The sequence below is a fragment of the Episyrphus balteatus genome, chromosome 4 (assembly GCF_945859705.1).
Source record: "Episyrphus balteatus chromosome 4, idEpiBalt1.1, whole genome shotgun sequence".
In the NCBI taxonomy this organism is placed as follows: Eukaryota; Metazoa; Arthropoda; class Insecta; order Diptera; family Syrphidae; genus Episyrphus; species Episyrphus balteatus.
The window spans coordinates 79,530,012-79,547,801 of record NC_079137.1 but is presented as its reverse complement, the minus strand read 5'-3'; the positions used below and the strand labels follow the sequence as shown (position 1 = coordinate 79,547,801).

Below are 17,790 nucleotides of genomic sequence, written 5' to 3'. Positions count from 1 at the left end.
CTCTAAACCTAAATTGAAAAAAAAAAAAATAATAAGATTATTATAATAAAAATTGCTGAAAAACGCTTCTCTATTAAATTCATTTAAAAAAAAATAAACTAGGAATGTAATAATTGTAATACAAAAAAATGACAATGTTCTGATTTAGAAAACAAAAAAAAAATTATATAGTTACTTTTAGTGTTGTTTAAAAATATAAATTATAAAATTTTGTGTTAAATTTTTTTATTTGTTCAACTTTTTTTTCTTCCTTTTTTTGTCTTTTTAGTCCAATGCTTTCTTTTTAAAGAGTTAATCTTTAGTCTTTTTTAAGCTTTATTTGTTATCTTTTGAAAATTTTCCTTCAAGGCTTTTAATTTTCTCTATGTAAAAATCTTTGTACAAAGATAACTAATAACACTGGTCAACAAAATTTAACTTTTTTTTTGCCACAAGAACCAAAATTTACTTTTCTAGTAGTTTAGGGTGCTGAATCCGAATCTGAAGTCAGAAAAATTTGATTGGCCTTCGTTTTTGAAATATTACCGTTAGAAAATGTCAAAAAAAGTAATTTTGGCTGATTTCGAGGTTCTGTTTTTATGTGGGGTAATTCATTATAAACAAATTTGTAACGGTTATTATAAGAACAGATATTCTTCTTTCAAAAACTTTTTAAATTTTCCCGATATCTCTTTTATTGCTCGAGATATCTTAAGTTTCAGTTAATAAGTCAAAGAGAAACTAAACTTAATCTAAAGTTTAAGTCACTGGTCATGGAATTTTTGCCACAAGAACCAAAATATACTTTTCTGAAGGTTTTCGAGTTGCTGAACTCTAATCCGCAATCGGAAAAATTCTATTAGCCTCCGTTCTTGAAATATATATATAAGAACGAAGGCTAATAGAATTTTTCTGATTGTGGATTCGAGTTCAGCAACCCAAAAACCTTCAGAAAAGTATATTTTGATTCTTGTGGCAAAAAAAGTGTAATTTGGTTGGCCAGTGTTGTTTCTGATTCAAAGACCGCTACTTAAATTTTAAATATCTCGGGAAATAAAAGAGATATCGGAAAGATTTAAACATTTTTTGAAAGAATAAAACTAGCTCTTATAGGCACCGTTACAAATTTATTCACAATTAATTACTCCACATAAAAACATAACCTCGAAAACAGCCAAAATTACGTTTTTTGACATTTTGTAACGGTAATATTTCAAAAACGAAGGCCAATCAAATTTTTCTGACTTCAGATTCGGATTCAGCACCCTAAAAACTACTAGAAAAGTATATTTTGGTTTTAGTGACTAAAACTTTGTTGACCAGTGTAATCGTCTTCATATTCAGAGCTCGTAAGTCGCAAATTTCGAAATTTACAGGAGATATGATAATGTCTTACAAAGCTAGTGAAGTAGCCTAGTAAAGTGCTATGCAAAATTTTAATTTAGGATTATTTAGAGTTTTTAGTATGAACTGACAAATCGTCTACGAAATGTCATTTAAATGCAATTTTCGAACAACGGGGAAGCTACGAGATCTTAAATATGAGTTCGGCGTAATGTCGTTTTCGACTTGGTTCTGAAAATTTAAATCTGTCTTGTTGAATTATCAAATAAAAATTACATTGGCCCACAAAACCTTTTTCTGCCGCAATAACTTCTGAAGGTTTTAAAAGTGCTGAGTTCGAATCCGAAGTCAGAAATATTTGCTCAACTCCCCTTTTTGAAATATTAGCGTTAAAAAATGAATTTTTTTTTACTCTTTTTGAGGTTATGCTTTGATGCGAGAAAATTTGTTTAAACAAAAATCGTAACAGCTTTTATAAGACCTTATTTCAAGACCTGTATTTCTTTCGAAAAAATGGTGTCAACAAGAGATATTTTTCGAAATTAGAATTTTTTGCAAAAAATTCATAATAGGGGAAAAGTTTAATTCAATTTTTTACGGACGAAATCTTGTTTACAAAACTCACAATGTGACTGATTATTGCGATTTCAGTAGTTTGAATTTTAAAAGAAATTTGTAGAAAACGGCCTTAAAGCAAGTAGTTTGTAAGAACAAATCAAATAATTTTCATCATTCAACATCTTGAGTTAAGTCCAATTACACCCGTGACGCTGGTTTTAATTAGATGTGAGAGGTTGTGGGAACCCCCATATTTTCGGAGTTAAAAATGTATCCACTTGTCTATCTTTGAAAAAGGTTTCTTTATTCTTATGTTCATTAATTTCTTTTCAGAGTATGTTTATATTTTTAATTTTTTTTAAATAGAAATTGTCGTTACTCTTTAATGTAACCCAAAACAACTATATCTTTAGTTCAATTTTATTCACTCGATTGGGAAATTCATCGTTATTATTTTATTTTATTTTTGCTTATTCTTAAAAAATAAATACAAAAATTATTTTTAACTTTTATTCAACAACTAAAAAAATAAATGTGTTACTTCATAATGAGACTGAGTACCAAATACAGAATGATTTGCTAAGCAAAAAAAAACAAATACAAAATAATTATAAAAAAGTGTCAATTGCGAGTTTTAAAAATAAAAACATTGTTTTATGTTTCACAGAAATAAAAAAAATAAAACACAAAACAAAATAAAAGAATTAAATAAAAAGAATTAAATTCTAATTTGCTTATACATATTATATAGTTATATTAACAAAAAAAAAAAAAAAAAAACATTTTAATATAGAGTCTTAATTATATTTATGTAACTTGTGTTTATGTTTGACAAAACAAAATTTAATTATCTATTTATCAACAATCTTTTTATGTGAAGAGATACATAAATATATTTTTTGTCACTCTTTTTCCCCTAACAACAAAAAAAAAAAATAATAATAATAATAATAAAACCAACAAAATAGGAGATCAAAACAATTTTGGTTTGTAAATCAGAGAATAGAAATAAAAAGAAAATCAAGAAAACAATACAAGTGTTTGATTTATTTATTTAAGTAACGACTTAAATTTCATAAAGCCCTTTTAAATATTTATTAGGCTTTTACATCCTAAAATGACGTTTATCCCATACAAAAAAAAACATTATTTAAAATTTTAAAAGCCCGTTAAATGTTAATGAAATCGATGATAAATCTTCTGAACTTAAGTTCATATTTTTAAAGGCCCGTATTACGAATGAAGAAACGGAAAGCAAAAAAAGATAATCAGGTTATTGATAGTCACAAACACACTGATGTAGGAAGATGTACTTGCATAAACACTACTGTTAGTAATTAATTTAACTTAGATAAGTTTTAAATGTAAGCAGTTGGTATAGGGAAAGTACAATTTCAGAAACTTACAAATTTCCAAATAACGGCATAAGTTCGTTAACGTATGGTAGCTGTATGCCCCTATCTTTTACTACTGAACGGGTGTTTTCATAAATGTCTGCCTAACTTAGGCCTGCGTTAGACGTGTTTATAAAGTCAGATCTGCGATCGGACTAACTTAGTCCAACTGCAGTACTGCTGAACGTCATTATGTCGTCAACGTCGGGCAGATTGCGTAGCCAAAATTTTTTGGTTGCAGAACTCACGAAGAAGTTTATTTGGCTCTTGATTCGATGTTTTTTATGTTAATAAATAAATAAGTAAATATTGTAAAAAAAAATTGGAAAGCAAACATATTAATTAGGGTGGTGCTAAAAATGTTATCTTCTACAGTTGCTTGTGGAATTCGAAAAAAATTCAACGTGGATATTCATTCTGTGGTCGTTTTAAAAATATTTTATTCTGACGATTATGAACACTCAGTGACTGCTAAAAATTGTACTTACACAGGCCTGCAAACATTCTGCAGAATTGGTGTGTTCATTAATGCAGTAAAGCAGACAGACGATTGTACTAACGTATATTTCCGACGTTTTTGAAAACACCCAACTCCTTGGGTTTTATATATGAATATAGCTTAAAGAAAACTTTCATTGATATCTCACTCTTTGAATTTTGAGGTAATTTAAAAAAAATTATGTTTTTCGGCAAGGGCCCTTGAATTTTTTTCGAAAAACAGAAAAAATAGATATGTAATTTTTTTCCAAATGCATAGACCTGTTCACTGTGCACTCATGTCTGTTAACCAAAACTTGTTTCAAAACTTTGGTCCGAAAATATCTGCGTCCGAATGTAAGAACAAAAATATTTGAATGCAAATAAATCAGTAACCAAACCTCCAAACGGGTGAGTGTTTTGTACACCAAAGAATTTCGGCCATAAAAGAAAAGCAAAAATAAAAACTCATACTGGCTTACTTTTTGATCGTTGAACTTTTTTATTACAAAAAAAAATAATAAGATAAACTTAACCATGATAATAGAATAATAGAAAAATGAGACTTCTTATAAACTAGACTTTAGACAGTTTCATTGGCATTCGGATCTGACGACGATTTTGTTGGTGAATCATGTTCAACTTCTAATCCCTCCAGCATAGCCAACAACTCTTCATCAGTAACTTCAATATTTTGAATATTATTATTTCCTCCAGTCACAACCTCAGCAGCAGCAGCAGTCTTCTGTTCTGGTTCTCCGAGAATTTCTCTAAGTTCCCTCTCCAAATCACCATCATCGAATTTCTCATTCAAATGCGCACTGGCAATTGTATCTTGAATCTCATCATGACTATCAACAGCCTCTTTGACATCAGAAATAATTTCATCAACATTGTCATACTTAAGTCCCGAATCATTGAGAACTTTTTGTAAAGCTTTCGAGCCAATTTTATACGTTTCAAGAATGACACCATTATTTTGGGCCTCATCAACACTCGAAAGTAGAGTCTCGACATTGTTCAAAGCTATGCTACGTTTTTCTAAAAAGAAGAATAGGTGAAAATAATGAGAATTAAATAGAATCAAAAGGCTTTACCATAGTTCTTTTCCAAAAGATGCTTCTTCCTCAAATACGTCTTGGCTAGCTGCCTTTTGTTTTCTTTCAAATATTGTCTCGCTTTGTCGTCTGTTGCTTTAATATCTGTTTCTAACGATTCCAATTGAACTGTTAGATTCTTTTGCGTCATCTGAAGATTGTGAAAGGCCCTGTCGGTCTCTGTGATTTCTGGATTCTGGTCAGTTTTGCCTGTGAAAATTGACAATAGACAATGGGAAATAATGATGGGTTATTAATGAATGAAAAAAAGAAATTGATATCGGTAAAACTATTATTGGTGTTTTTCTTGACTTAAAAGGCGCGTTTGAAACGATAGACAGAAACATATTAATTGAAAAACTTAAGTTAAACAGAAATGGTTTAAAAGTTTTTTGTCGGAAAGATTCCAAAAAGTAAAGGTGAATGAAACGTTTTTGGAAAAAAATAAAGGTTGATCTTGGTGTGCCACAAGGATCGAAATTGGGTGTAATCCTATTTCTTTTATATATAGACGATATCGTGAAAACTGAAACTCTGATGTAAAAATATCATTATTTGCAGACAATTCCCTGGTTTATGTTGTAGATGATGATTTAAAGTTTTTATCGACATTAAACTCAAATTTAATCAACATGTTTATAATCAAAGCGCTAAAATCTCCAAAAAATCGTTTTTTTTTTTGTTTAAATCCGAAAGTATATTACTTTAAATCGTTGACTATCTATAATAGATTGATTCTACGACACTTCGATGACTGTTCGTCAACAGTATTCATGTCCAATAGTGAAAGTATAAGAAAATTTCAAGTACTGCAAAATAGTGCAATGAGGACAGTGCTTAAATTTAATGCACTTGTAATGATTTTTAAAATCAAATATGAAATGTATCCTAGATAAATTTGCAACGAAACGTGAGCTACATATATGTATAAATATCAAACTCCTTTTATAATCTAAGAAATAGTACGGACGATTTTAGACTTCCATTGCAAAGAAGAGCTGCAACACAAAACAACCTGCTATACCTATAAAGGCATTCAACTTTTTAATAGCCTTCCTATTAACTTAAAAACTGAACGAAACTTAAATAAATTTAAATTTTTATTGAAACCTCTTTAAAAAAAAGCTTACTTTTTATGTATTATCCCAACACAAAACAATTTTCCCGACCATTGCACATAGGAGTATTTTCATCAAAAAACTGGCTATAATTATTTTTCGTGGTTTTTGTTATTATTTCTGTTTAAAATTAATATTCCTATAAGAAAATCTACATATCGTCGGCCTCATAAAAAAACCTCGTAACTCCCAAAATCAAAATTTTACAGGAGAGAAGAAAGAGTATACAAACAACAGAGTAGTTGGGAAGAAACGCGCTGTGCAAAATTTGAATTTTAGTCTATTTAGAGTTTTCGGAATGACCCCAAATTTTCTGTGTTGCTCCGCTGACATATTTTCTAAAGAATGGCATTCAAAATTCATTTTTGAAAAAAAGTGGAGTTACGAGACTGGGAAGAGAGCATTGTGACGAGAGACTTCGACACCTGTATTTTCACTGATGGCTCAAAAATGGATTGTGGGTGTCTACTATAAATCCCTCAATATCTCAAAATCCTTTCGACTACCAAACTTCGCCAGTGTATTCCAAGCGGAAATACTGGCAATTAAAAAAGCTTGCAAATTACTTAGACTATATAAAAATAAAAACCAAAATATAGCTATACTAACAGATAGTCAGGCAGCTATAAAAGCAATTGCTTCAGTCACGACATCCTCCAAATTGGTTCAGCAGTGCAGAGAGGAACTTTCATTGCTGAGTGGTAGTCTCACAATCACTCTCATCTGGATCCCAGGTCACAGTGGTTTTGAGGGCAATGAAAAGGCGGATGAACTGGCCAGGCAAGGATCGGCCCTTCATGAGTCACTAGCAGAAATAGTTAACATTCCCATAGGAGTTATGAAGGGCGATATCTTCTTAAAATACCTAATAAAAGCTAACAATAGGTGGCACAACTTGACTAGCTGCGTCATATCCAGAAAAATCTGGCCCACCTATAATAAATCCAAAACATATGATCTAATCTCTAGACCCAGAAAAGACATTAGCAGAATCGTTGCGGTGTGCACAGGACATTGGCCGATAGGAGAACATGCAGCAAAGTTGGGTATACCGCACAATACATACTGTCCCAGCTGCTTGGACCAACAAGAAAAAGAAACGGTCTTCCATTTTCTGTGCCAATGTCCCGCCCTTGCTAGGAATAGAGCACTCTCTCTGGGGAGTGAATTCTTTAATGTCATAGATAACATCTCAGAATCAAAGATCAAAGGGTAGGTAGGTAGCCTAACACTTGTTTTTCCCCTTTTTTTTTAAAACCAATTTAAAATTTATTTCAAATAAATCCAATTATCACTCACAGGTTTCATAAGTTTTGGTATTAAAACGGCGCATCCTGCGCTAATTGGGTCCTCAAGCACGGTTTGCTTTGACCGCCATCTCTACCTACCTACCTACCTACGAGGTTTTCTTATTAGACCGACGATATATAACTTAGTTTTCGTTATTTATATTTTTATATGAAAAATTCATAAATTTTATTAATAGCCTACTTCCGCCTGTCGACACTATTTTGCTCAAATAAAACAAAATCATTAAAGTTAAAATAATAACTTAACATTAATAACAAGTTTTTATAGTGTAGTTTTAAGCCCCAATTGAAATAGAAAACACCATCTAATATTTACGAAACTGTATTTAAAAAACGCTTGTAATAATAAAATCTAAAAAAAAAAAAATAATGTGAAATTACCCCCAAAATATGAAAATTAATAAAAAATTAGAGCTTCTAGAAAAAAACGAGTGTGATTTTTAGACTAAGGCCGTGTGTGAATTGCGTTAAATAGTTAAATTCGTGTTAAATTTTTAACACTATTGAGGTGAACAAAAAAATTTCCAAAAAAAATTTATTGTTTAAAATTTTGTTGCCTTTTTTCTGCCATGATACTCCTTTTTAATAAAAAAAAAAACAAAACAAAAACATCTGCAAAAAAAATTTAACTCAAATTTAACCAGGTCCCAGAGCCCAATAAATTTTTAACAGCTGAAAATTTTTTATTCACCTCAATAGTGTCAAAAATTTAACACGAATTTAACTATTTAACGCAATTCACACACGGCCTAAGTGACACAGATTAGGATCCATTTTTTTTGAAAATGTTAACAAACAGTTAAAATAAGAATAAATATAAAATTAGTACGAAATCACACCCAAAATGTGGAAAACAGAAATATAAAAAAAAAAAAAACAGAGCTCCTAGAAATATAATTGAATGTGATTTTTATATTTCGCACTAGTATTATTATTATTACAAGACTGTTGTAACCAACAATTTTTTTTTGGTTGAGGTGAGACAAGCAAAGTCGCAGGCGACTAAAGTGACATTAAGTTTCAGTTTATTTATTCCGTCAATTTCATTATAATCTTTGAACAACAACAACAACAACATCTTGAAGGTGCTACCACCAAGTGTTTATGGCTAGAGTTACAGTACTGTTTCACGGATGCCAATCCGACTCATCAGACTCCTTTTTATTCCATTTTCCATGAAAGAGCCGAATAACAATAATCATACTTGAAGGAGCTAGTAATAATGCTAAGTCTATTCATTTAAAGTGATGAACTGATAAAACTACAATTGGGTGAAGCTAAATCATGTGGTGAGGTGGCGCAGTGCGTAGTGTACTGGCCTCTAAACTCGCTTGGTCTAGGTTCAATACTCAAGTGTGGCGGAAAAAGTTTTTTAAATTAAACCATTGTATATATAAACAATAGTACTATCATAAGCTGAAACGACTGTGTCGCCGTCTGGTTCAAGGAAGCGGACCTAAATTGGAGAGATTTTGTGGAGAGGTGGGGGAATAAGAATATTAATGTAATGGAGGAATGTGTAATACTGGAAGTAGAAATAAGAAAATCGTATTCAGGGGAATGTGGCCATTTAGCTCTTTAGATAGAGAGAGATGGGTAAGCACAAATGGAAGTTAGATTTTTTGAGCTGTGCCTGTGGGGTTAATGTTGTTAGGGACATAGAATGAGTATGAAAAAAATAAAACCAACTAGCACGGTTGCCTACAAGGTAAAATTAATATTTTTTTTCGTAATTTTTAAATATGTATTCTTTTTTTCATTCAAATAATAAACAAATGAGATTGCTAAGCACTTATATTTTGTTTATGTTTTGTTTAATAAGTTTTCAAAATTTATTGACTTAAACAGTATGAAAAAAAAAACATGGCTAATATAAGAACAACAGAATAACATAAAATAAATAAAAAAAGGTACATATTGTATATCAGCGTTATCAGTGCCTACGTTATTCAATTCTCGCACAGGCATAATATTGTCCAGAAACATTCTGAATTTGTACAAAATTTATTTATAAATTAATTTCATTCAAATTCAAAATGCTTCTTGACAACTCATGTCTATATGAGAGTCATAAAGAATTTAGGCACTGAAAAAGTTGAAAAATAGTTAATTGGATATTTAAAAAAAAAATATGCACTTATAATTACTGTGGAATGATCATAATATATTGAACTTTTTAAAGAAAATTATTAAAAAAACAATGTTGTTAATTTCAAAATAATTTTATTAGAAATTTATTTTTATTATTCAACACACATCTGCAAAATGTTTAAAAAATCTGTTTATAATTTTACCAATGTGGCAAGCACGACATGTGTTAGGCTGATATTATTTCCTTGTTGCGAAGTTTTACGGTTTATTTATTAGATAGGTTAGAGAGAGTAAAGAGGGTATAACAATCACTTGTTTCGAATTCGTTGTATTTTAAATCAAAAAAACCGTTGAATTTCTAAAACGTGGTTTTTTAACACATTTTCCAAATTTAAGCAGTTGTTTAAAGTTAAACAATGTTTATAAATAATAGCATAAATGACTACTCTTCGGCTATTTTCGTACCTTGTTTTATTATTGTTTTATGGTGTTTTCGTTTGGTACAAAACTCAATTTATTTTTTGATCTAAATCTGTCAAAAAACTGTTGTTGCGAACAGATCAAAAATTGTTTTTTTTTTTTGACAGATTTAGATCAAAAAATAAACTGATTTTTTACCATACGAAAACACCGTGGTAAATTATCCCATTTGCCCTAGCCTTAAGCCTGGTACGCTGCTCGCGCTAAATTTTAGCTGATATAAAATTTTATCTCGGCTAAAATTTAGCGCGAAAAGCGTACCAGGCTTTAACGAGCAATTATGCAAAAAAAAATTTAAAATAAAATCGTAAAACTGTTCGAAATTAAACTTTGGGGCACCCTGTATTCAGAACATTCAAAAAACTTCGTAAGAAGCCAAAGCCAATTCGTAAATTAAATAATTGTGACAAAATGCTTAAGAGTTCAAGTAAATGTTGCAACATCTCGTTAGAACAATTCAAACAAAAGTTCCAAAACAAAAGTTCATCGAAGTCTTTTAAAAAATATTCAAATTGAAAAAAATTAAATCACCTAGGAAACAAGAATATACAAAATTATTGGAAATGTTTGTTTACATTTCTCCTCTATTTTCTGGCTGTCAAAATAGAAACACATATTTTCGGTATTCTCCCTTACTCTTTCCTTAAAGACTCAAATATTTGTCTCCCTCTAACACACAGTTTTTATTCCTTCATTCTACTCTCCATATCAGCCATTTTGCTACCGCAGCGCACCCTAGTCCAAGGAAGCGGACCTAAAAAATTCACGTTCATGATAGTACTATAGTTTCTATATACAAGGATTAAACTAAAAATTACTAGACTAAGCACCACACACAAATGGAATAAAAAGGAGTCTGATGACCAGATTGGCCTCCGTGAAACAGTACCGTAACTCTAGCCATAAACACTTGGTGGTAGCACCTTTAAGATGTTGTTGTTGTTTAAAGTGACATTCCCCATGTTAGGTTAGGTTGAACGGGGTGATAATCCGACAGGTCGAATCATCCCACTCGGATCTCGATGGATCCATTGTGATCCCCAGGGTAAAGGTGGGAAGGAATCTGGATGGGTAGGGGAAGGATATATAGGGAATTAGGTGTTGGGATTTGTGTTTTGTGCCTCCCTAAACCATCCTGAAATTTGGATGAATTTCATGATGTTTTTTAGTGGCAAGGACGAGACGTCATCTAACTCATTGAAGAAGTAATCTCCAAGAGTTGCTTTTCTGCTTTTTGCTAAACTGGGGCATTCGCAAAGGAAGTGGTATGAGCCCTCTTATGCCTCTTCGTCTTGACACCCTCTGCATAAGTCCGATGAGATAATACCCATTCTACTCATGTGGGTTCCCATTGAGTTGTGACCTGTAAGGATACCAATCAATTGGGACAATTGAGGCCTGCTTAGCTTAAGTATAATTTCAGTTTTGTTTTTAGAAAGGATCGGCCACAGATTTCTTGAAACTCGACAGGTTTCAAGAGCCGAATATCTGTCGTTTGCATTTGACATTCCCCATAGAAAAATCCTAGTCGACCGACATATCGTGCGGCTAAAATCGACTCGTGAAAAGTAGACATTAGGACTCATGTGAAGAAATTGGCCGTAAGTTTGATATAAATTTTTCTGGAAAATTTTAATAAACGCTCAAAATAATGAAAAATATTTCAAGAACTAGAGCTGCTAGAAAAAAAAAAAACCAATATGATTTTTGAGCTTACTGAACCCAAATCTATAAAATTATAGTTGAAAATTGTTGGCCAGTGTTATTTAAGTTATTTTAAAGAGTTTTTAAACTAAAAAATAATATACAAAAAAAAGAAGTTCTTACCAGGAATCTTTACCAAATGAATCTTTCGTTCATTATTCTCCACAACAAACTCAAGAACCACCTTCTTTTGGCAAAACAATGTGTGAAGGCAAATGTGGAGTCCGTCGTCATTCAAGTTCATGGCATCACTTATAATGGCTTTGACTTCATCGTAATGCAAAAGCTTCCCCGAATGCTTTTGCAAGACAATAGCAAGGTCAGCACACATTTTCTAAAAAAAGGGAAAATGTTAAATCTCGAGTAAAACAAAGATTATGATAGTCTGTCTACCTTGACTATTTCTAATTGTATATAATCTAACAAAGCATCATCATCATCTCCTGCAGTCCATACTTTTTTAACACCCCACCACAATGGCTTCTTGACAAAACTATTTATTGCCCAACCAGTCCAACTATTCTCAGGGTCATACATGTATTCGGTTCTTGTACGAATTTTTCGTAAATTACGCATTTCTTCTAAAACATTATCCAAGCCGTATGGTGTTTTATTTTTACGTTGAAAGGCTACTTGCAATTCACGTTTATTAAACGATGGTGAGCCTTTAAATTCGCAATATTTTGTAATCATTTCTTGCCAGAATAACATTTTTGAAACGTAGTTTTCCGGGTTTACGGATTTTAAACGAAATGGAGCCATTAATACGTCCATGCGGGTGTCGTCGGACCAGCATGGTGGATAGAGGAGTTTTTTGTCTTTAGTATCAACCATTTGAGAGGAACAATTAAATTATGATAAATTAACAAATAATTAAATAAATTTTGCAAAGAAATCTTCAGTGTTTTTGTTTAGGTTCGAAATTTGGAATTTTTTGACTTTTTGTATAAAATTTGAAGTTTGAACATGGAAGTATGGTGAATATATTTTGACATCGTGGTGAAATTTGTGATAACCAGGGATGTTAGCAAATTGAATGAAATTGAATGATTCAGAAAAACGTTCGCTTTGAATTATTTGGAAGAACATTTTTTTGAACGTTGACGTTGCGATTGCAATTTTGTTTCGTACAGAAACGATAACGGCAGTGTCTTTTTGTCATTTGGTCGTCGTTGGTATTGGGCTGCCTTAAAGGAGTCTACACAATACACATCGGGAAGGGACAGGACTTTAGGCAGGCCTTTTTACAAAACTACGAAACATTTTAGCGAGACTATAGCTTCGCTAAGGAAACTATCATTTGCATTGGATGACAACCTCTAATAAGGCCTTTTAGAGGTTGTTATAAGAAGTTGAATTTATGAACAAAAAAAAAGATTTTATTAAATTTTGTTGTTGTTGTTTTTTCTACTTTTTTGGCCATAATACTGTTTCTGTTGTTCTAAAATGGGAAGAATTTTATTTGCATACTTTTAAGAAAAAAAACATTGCATACTTAAAAGAACCTCTTGAAACAGGGCTTACAGGACCTTCTGTCATTTGAAAATACGGGGCTTCCTTTGAAAGGTTTCAAGAAGGCCTTCTTTAACTAAAATTAACCATGCTTCCTCTAAACACTTTTAGAAAGTCTTAAGGAGACCTCCGTTCTTTCAAAAATGGTTGACTTGCCTTAAATTAAACCTATATACAAACTTTAGCTTGTCGAATCGAAAAAATTGGACCTTATGCAAGCCAAATTGTTACTTGGGTGTGTTCCTTTGGGCTCAGCAAAGTACTTTTTAGTACATCTAAATCCATTCAAAGACATTTTTTCTACAGAAGAAATGGAGTTGAATACAACCAGAAGTACAACCAGTAGATACTTAAGGCCAAAGGAACTCAGCTATTAACAAAATCATAAACTTTATTATTTTAAATTGCAGGAATGTCCGAGTTAGATTATTCTGTCAAAAACAAAAAATGTCCAAGGCAGATTATTCAATGCCAAAACCAAAAAAAAAATTGGTAATTTCCGAAAAACAAGCTTTCGATTCTGCTAAGTTTTTTTAACAGTATTTTAACAACTTATTAGAATTGTTTACAGAAGTTCGAACTTCTATAAGCAATTAAATTCTGAAGCTGTATACAAGCTCTATGAAAAGTAAAACCTGAGAGATTTCAATTTACAAAAGCTGTTGTGTTAGTAGCGCCTTGCCAAAGGAATAGGTCACAAATATCGTTTGTCTTAATTAAATGAATTATCTTCTTCCAGTGAACAAAAAGCGATTAACAAACGATTCTTATTTTTCGAATTATCCCAATTGAATCAAATTGAACCTAATGTTCAACCATTCAACTTTCAATTTGCAACAAATTCACCACACCTGTCATACAACTCCATTTTTTTTTTTTTTTTTTGACACATGTCACCTGCCCCAACGACGACTAGCGCACTCTAGAGACTCTCATATGGAAATTTCTTCACACAGTGCTTTTTCCTCTCCAGTTTCTCGACAACCGAAAAAGCTAAAAAAATCATTTTTTTGTTTTCCTTTTTCTCAATTTTACGAATAAAAAAAAAATATACCCAACTTACCACAAAGTAAGATGAAAAAAATATCATAAATTAAACAATTTAAGCAAAACAAATACGATATAAAAAACTCATTCCATAATTTCGATTCGCTTTGGTGCCAAAAGGTTAAATAAAAAAGAAAAAGTGTGCTCATTTTGTGGTTTGTCGTTTTTTTGCTTTCAAGAAAAAAAAAAGAGTAAAATTGTGTAAAAAAAAGTCCAAGATCTGTAGGAAGAAACTTTTAAACATTTATTTAAATCATAATTTATCTCCACAGTTCAGTGGACAGACCATAGACGACGACCGACGACGAGATAGATTTCTCTCTTCTCGAATCTGAAAAAAAGATTAATAACTGAAAAGATAGATGTTCTGTGGAATTTTTACATTTTTAAAATAATTTGTACAATATTTTCTTTTTCATACAAAAAAAAAACAAGTAAACTTTCAATCAAAAAAAACTTTAATAAATTATTTTACTATCACAGCAAAAATGTTAAAGTCTCAATTGGCAAAGGGTAAGTAGTTTAAGTTAAGTCATAAAATTGATGTATGTTTATGATTTCTGCCTCTGTCACATGAATTTATTTCTTGTTTGTTTAATTTGTTTTTAAATCGCGCGCATTGCAAACAGCAAAAAAGCAACTTGCAATGGGAAATAGCGCAGCGCAAAAGTAAATGATTAATTGTTAATAATCATTTTGTTTATCTGGCATTTTATTACACTTTTATTATTATATTGGGAATGTTTTTGAATCTAGTCTGGTTTGTGGGTTGTCGAGTCGAGTAGTTGTTTATCTACAAAAACTTGAACGTTACCTTCCTTCACACATTCAATTGCAACAACCTATTTTTCAGACTGGGCATTATTATTTAATATGTAAAACAAATTAGTCCAGTCAAGTAAGCAAAAATAGCTAAATTAATTAGGTAAAAGCTGAAAACTTTAATATGTATATTAACAATCCAAAAATGGCATTGGCCCACACTGCACCAACATCCACAGTGGCCTTGAGATGATGATAGTTCGTCTGCTGTCACATCTTTCCAAAAAGTTTTTTTTTTGTTTGTTTTTGGTTCTCAGCCTGTTTTTGTTTGCAGGTGAGGTTAAATTTCGGGGGCAAGATGTCCCCCCGCCCCCCCCCCCCCCCAATCCGGCGAGTTTAATACCGCGCAACGCAAGCAGGCCACGTCCCTGGAACTTAACATTCCTTCCTTCCCTTTCTAAACACTTCCTTGCCCAATTTCCTACCTCATCCTATTTCCTACCTTACCGACACCTCCTCCGCTCCTCTTGCCTTGCAACAAAATTGTTTTATATATTAACAATATCTATCGATTCCCATATCAATCTTCTTTTCTATCACTTTTTATTAAGGATGTATAGCTGTTTGGCCTTTTTCTAAATTCACCTCAGTTTACCCTACTAAAATTTCATATTTCAAAAAATCCTGAATATATAAATATTTAAATTTAATTTTCTCTGATATAATGTTTTGTTTACACCTCTAAGACTTAGCATAAAAGTACAGTACCGAGCAAAAAAAAAAAAATGCAAACGAAAAAGGTTTAAAGAGTTTTGAACAAGAACTAAGTTACCAAATTTGGCATATTGAAACTGTTTTATTTTCATTAAATAGAGTCAATTTGTGGAATATTTTACTCCAAAACCATTATTTGGTCAAAAGTCTACCTAAATATGCGTTTTTAGACGAGCCAAAAAAATGCAAATGTTTTTATTGTTTGCATTTTTTTTTTGCTCGCTACTGTAGGGTGGCGTTGTTGAAAAAAATCAAAAATTGAAATTTAAAGGGTGGCAACCCTATGCCTTGACAGGATGTCGCCAGACAATCTATGTGCATTGTGCAAACTATATTTCTTTAGATACTACCCTTAAGAAAATATAACCCTCAACTGGTATAACGATGAGGGTAGGTCGTCTTATGGCGGCATCTTTTACTATCAACTGACAATATCTACTCGAGATATGAAAAAAAAACTAATAAGATCTTTTTTTGTAGAGAATTTTGTAAGCTTTATTTTTTACTTTGCCATTTTTGCAATCGGATTGCAAATAAGAGAGATATGATAAGAAAACTAGTTTGACGCCGCCCGTTTTTGTCAATATTGCCGATCCGGCCCTGGAGGTAAAGTTAGGACTTTTACTATGTTCAACAGTATGTCTTAATTAAGGTCTCCACCAATTTTCAGCTTTTACCTAATTAATTTGGCTATTTGCCCTTTTTTTAACTAATTTGAGTGGACTAAATGGTTCATAACAATTGAAGTCTCTTGTTTTTTGACTATGTCTTTAGATACCTTAAACCTAACCAACAAATTCCAACGAACAACGAAGATGTTGTTTTACTTCTAACTAACTTCATGTCATACGATACTATTCTACCTCTATCGTAGACCACAACAAAAGAACTCTTTTGCTCTATATATCTTCTTTAAAGCTCTGATTCTTTTCTCTGTGTGCCACACATAATACCGTCACTGTATCGTCCACGTCTATCTACAAAACATTTTCTTTGTGCATTCCAATTTTGCACACACATAGCTACTCGACTTGTATATTTGCATTCTTTTTTATATTATTCCAATTTAACTCATATTGTGGATTGTGGTTCAAATAGGTACAAAAAGTCATTGACCTTGAATGAGATGTTACACTTACTGGATTTGTAAAGAAAAATATAAAATGTTTGTACACAAACAAAAAAAGAGACATTTCTGTTTACAATTGAGTAAATTGCTGCATGCATATTCAGACAACCGGAAACAAGCTGACGCTTTTAAGTTAATTTTAAATAATTTTTTTTGTTTTGGTTTAGAAAATAGGTAGGTATTCTGAGTCAGAATGTATCTATGTTTTATTACCTATTATAGCTATACAATGACTGCATGATTTTTGCATACATACATACATATATACCTACTTGATTCATTTGATAAAATTAATTACAAAATTGGTTTATTTTGGCTCACGTAACTTTTTTTATGACCGAAATTGTTATCGGTTAACTTAATTATATATTTACAAAAAAAAAATTAATTTAAGCTTTTTTTTTAATTAATAGTTTCATATTTTCTTTGTTCATACATACATAGATAACGTGGGTTAGCTGAGCTTTAATTGCGTGATTTTAAAAATTATCGTCGTTCAAATAATTGTAGATAGTTTATTACAAACTAGTCAAATAGTTAGTCGGCAAAAAAAAAAAACATAATCAAAACCTTCAGCCGTGTCGTTAATTGTTTGAGTGTCAGCTATTGAGAACACACCATTTGCATAAAAATGCACTCATTTAAGAACTAAAATATTTAAATAAAACACAGAACAAACGAATGCGTTTAAAATAGCATCGAAATCTAAAAAAACTGACAAATTAAAAAAAAATTGCAGAAATGTTAAGTAACGTAGATTGAAGATGAAACGTACAAACCTCGATTTTTAAGCCGAATAGCTTTCTTGTTATTAAATAAAATAAGAAGAAACCAAAAATTTTCAAAAATTTAAAATCGAACCGGAATTGCATTTTTTAAACTTAAAAAAAAAATGAAAAATGACTGAGATAGCTAAAAAAAATAATTTGTATGTAACATTTCAACACATAACTTAAAATAAGCTACAATTTTGCACATTTTGGCGTCCCTTATTTTATAACGAAGAAAAAATAA

The 17,790-nt window shown here is 31.3% G+C and overlaps 1 protein-coding gene across 1 annotated transcript; it reads right to left on the bottom strand.

Moving 5' to 3' along the window:
* Positions 1-4,230: 4,230 nt before the first annotated feature.
* LOC129918939 (charged multivesicular body protein 7) lies at positions 4,231-12,499 on the bottom strand. Its single transcript, XM_055999706.1, has 4 exons — positions 11,946-12,499; positions 11,676-11,886; positions 4,850-5,059; positions 4,231-4,793 (listed from the first exon to the last, which is right to left on the bottom strand). Exons 1-4 carry the CDS (start codon positions 12,384-12,386, stop codon positions 4,336-4,338), a joined length of 1,320 nt encoding a protein of 439 aa, XP_055855681.1. The 5' UTR covers positions 12,387-12,499; the 3' UTR covers positions 4,231-4,335.
* Positions 12,500-17,790: the final 5,291 nt, after the last annotated feature.

Coding starts and splice junctions, on each gene's coding strand:
- LOC129918939 (XM_055999706.1), bottom strand. CDS start 12,386: ATGGTTGATACTAAAGACAAAAAACTCCTCTATCCACCATGCTGGTCC. Junction 5,060..11,675: donor TCATTTGGTAAAGATTCCTG/GTAAGAACTTCT, acceptor CAATTTTCACAG/GCAAAACTGACCAGAATCCA. Junction 4,794..4,849: donor TCTTTTGGAAAAGAACTATG/GTAAAGCCTTTT, acceptor TCTTCTTTTTAG/AAAAACGTAGCATAGCTTTG.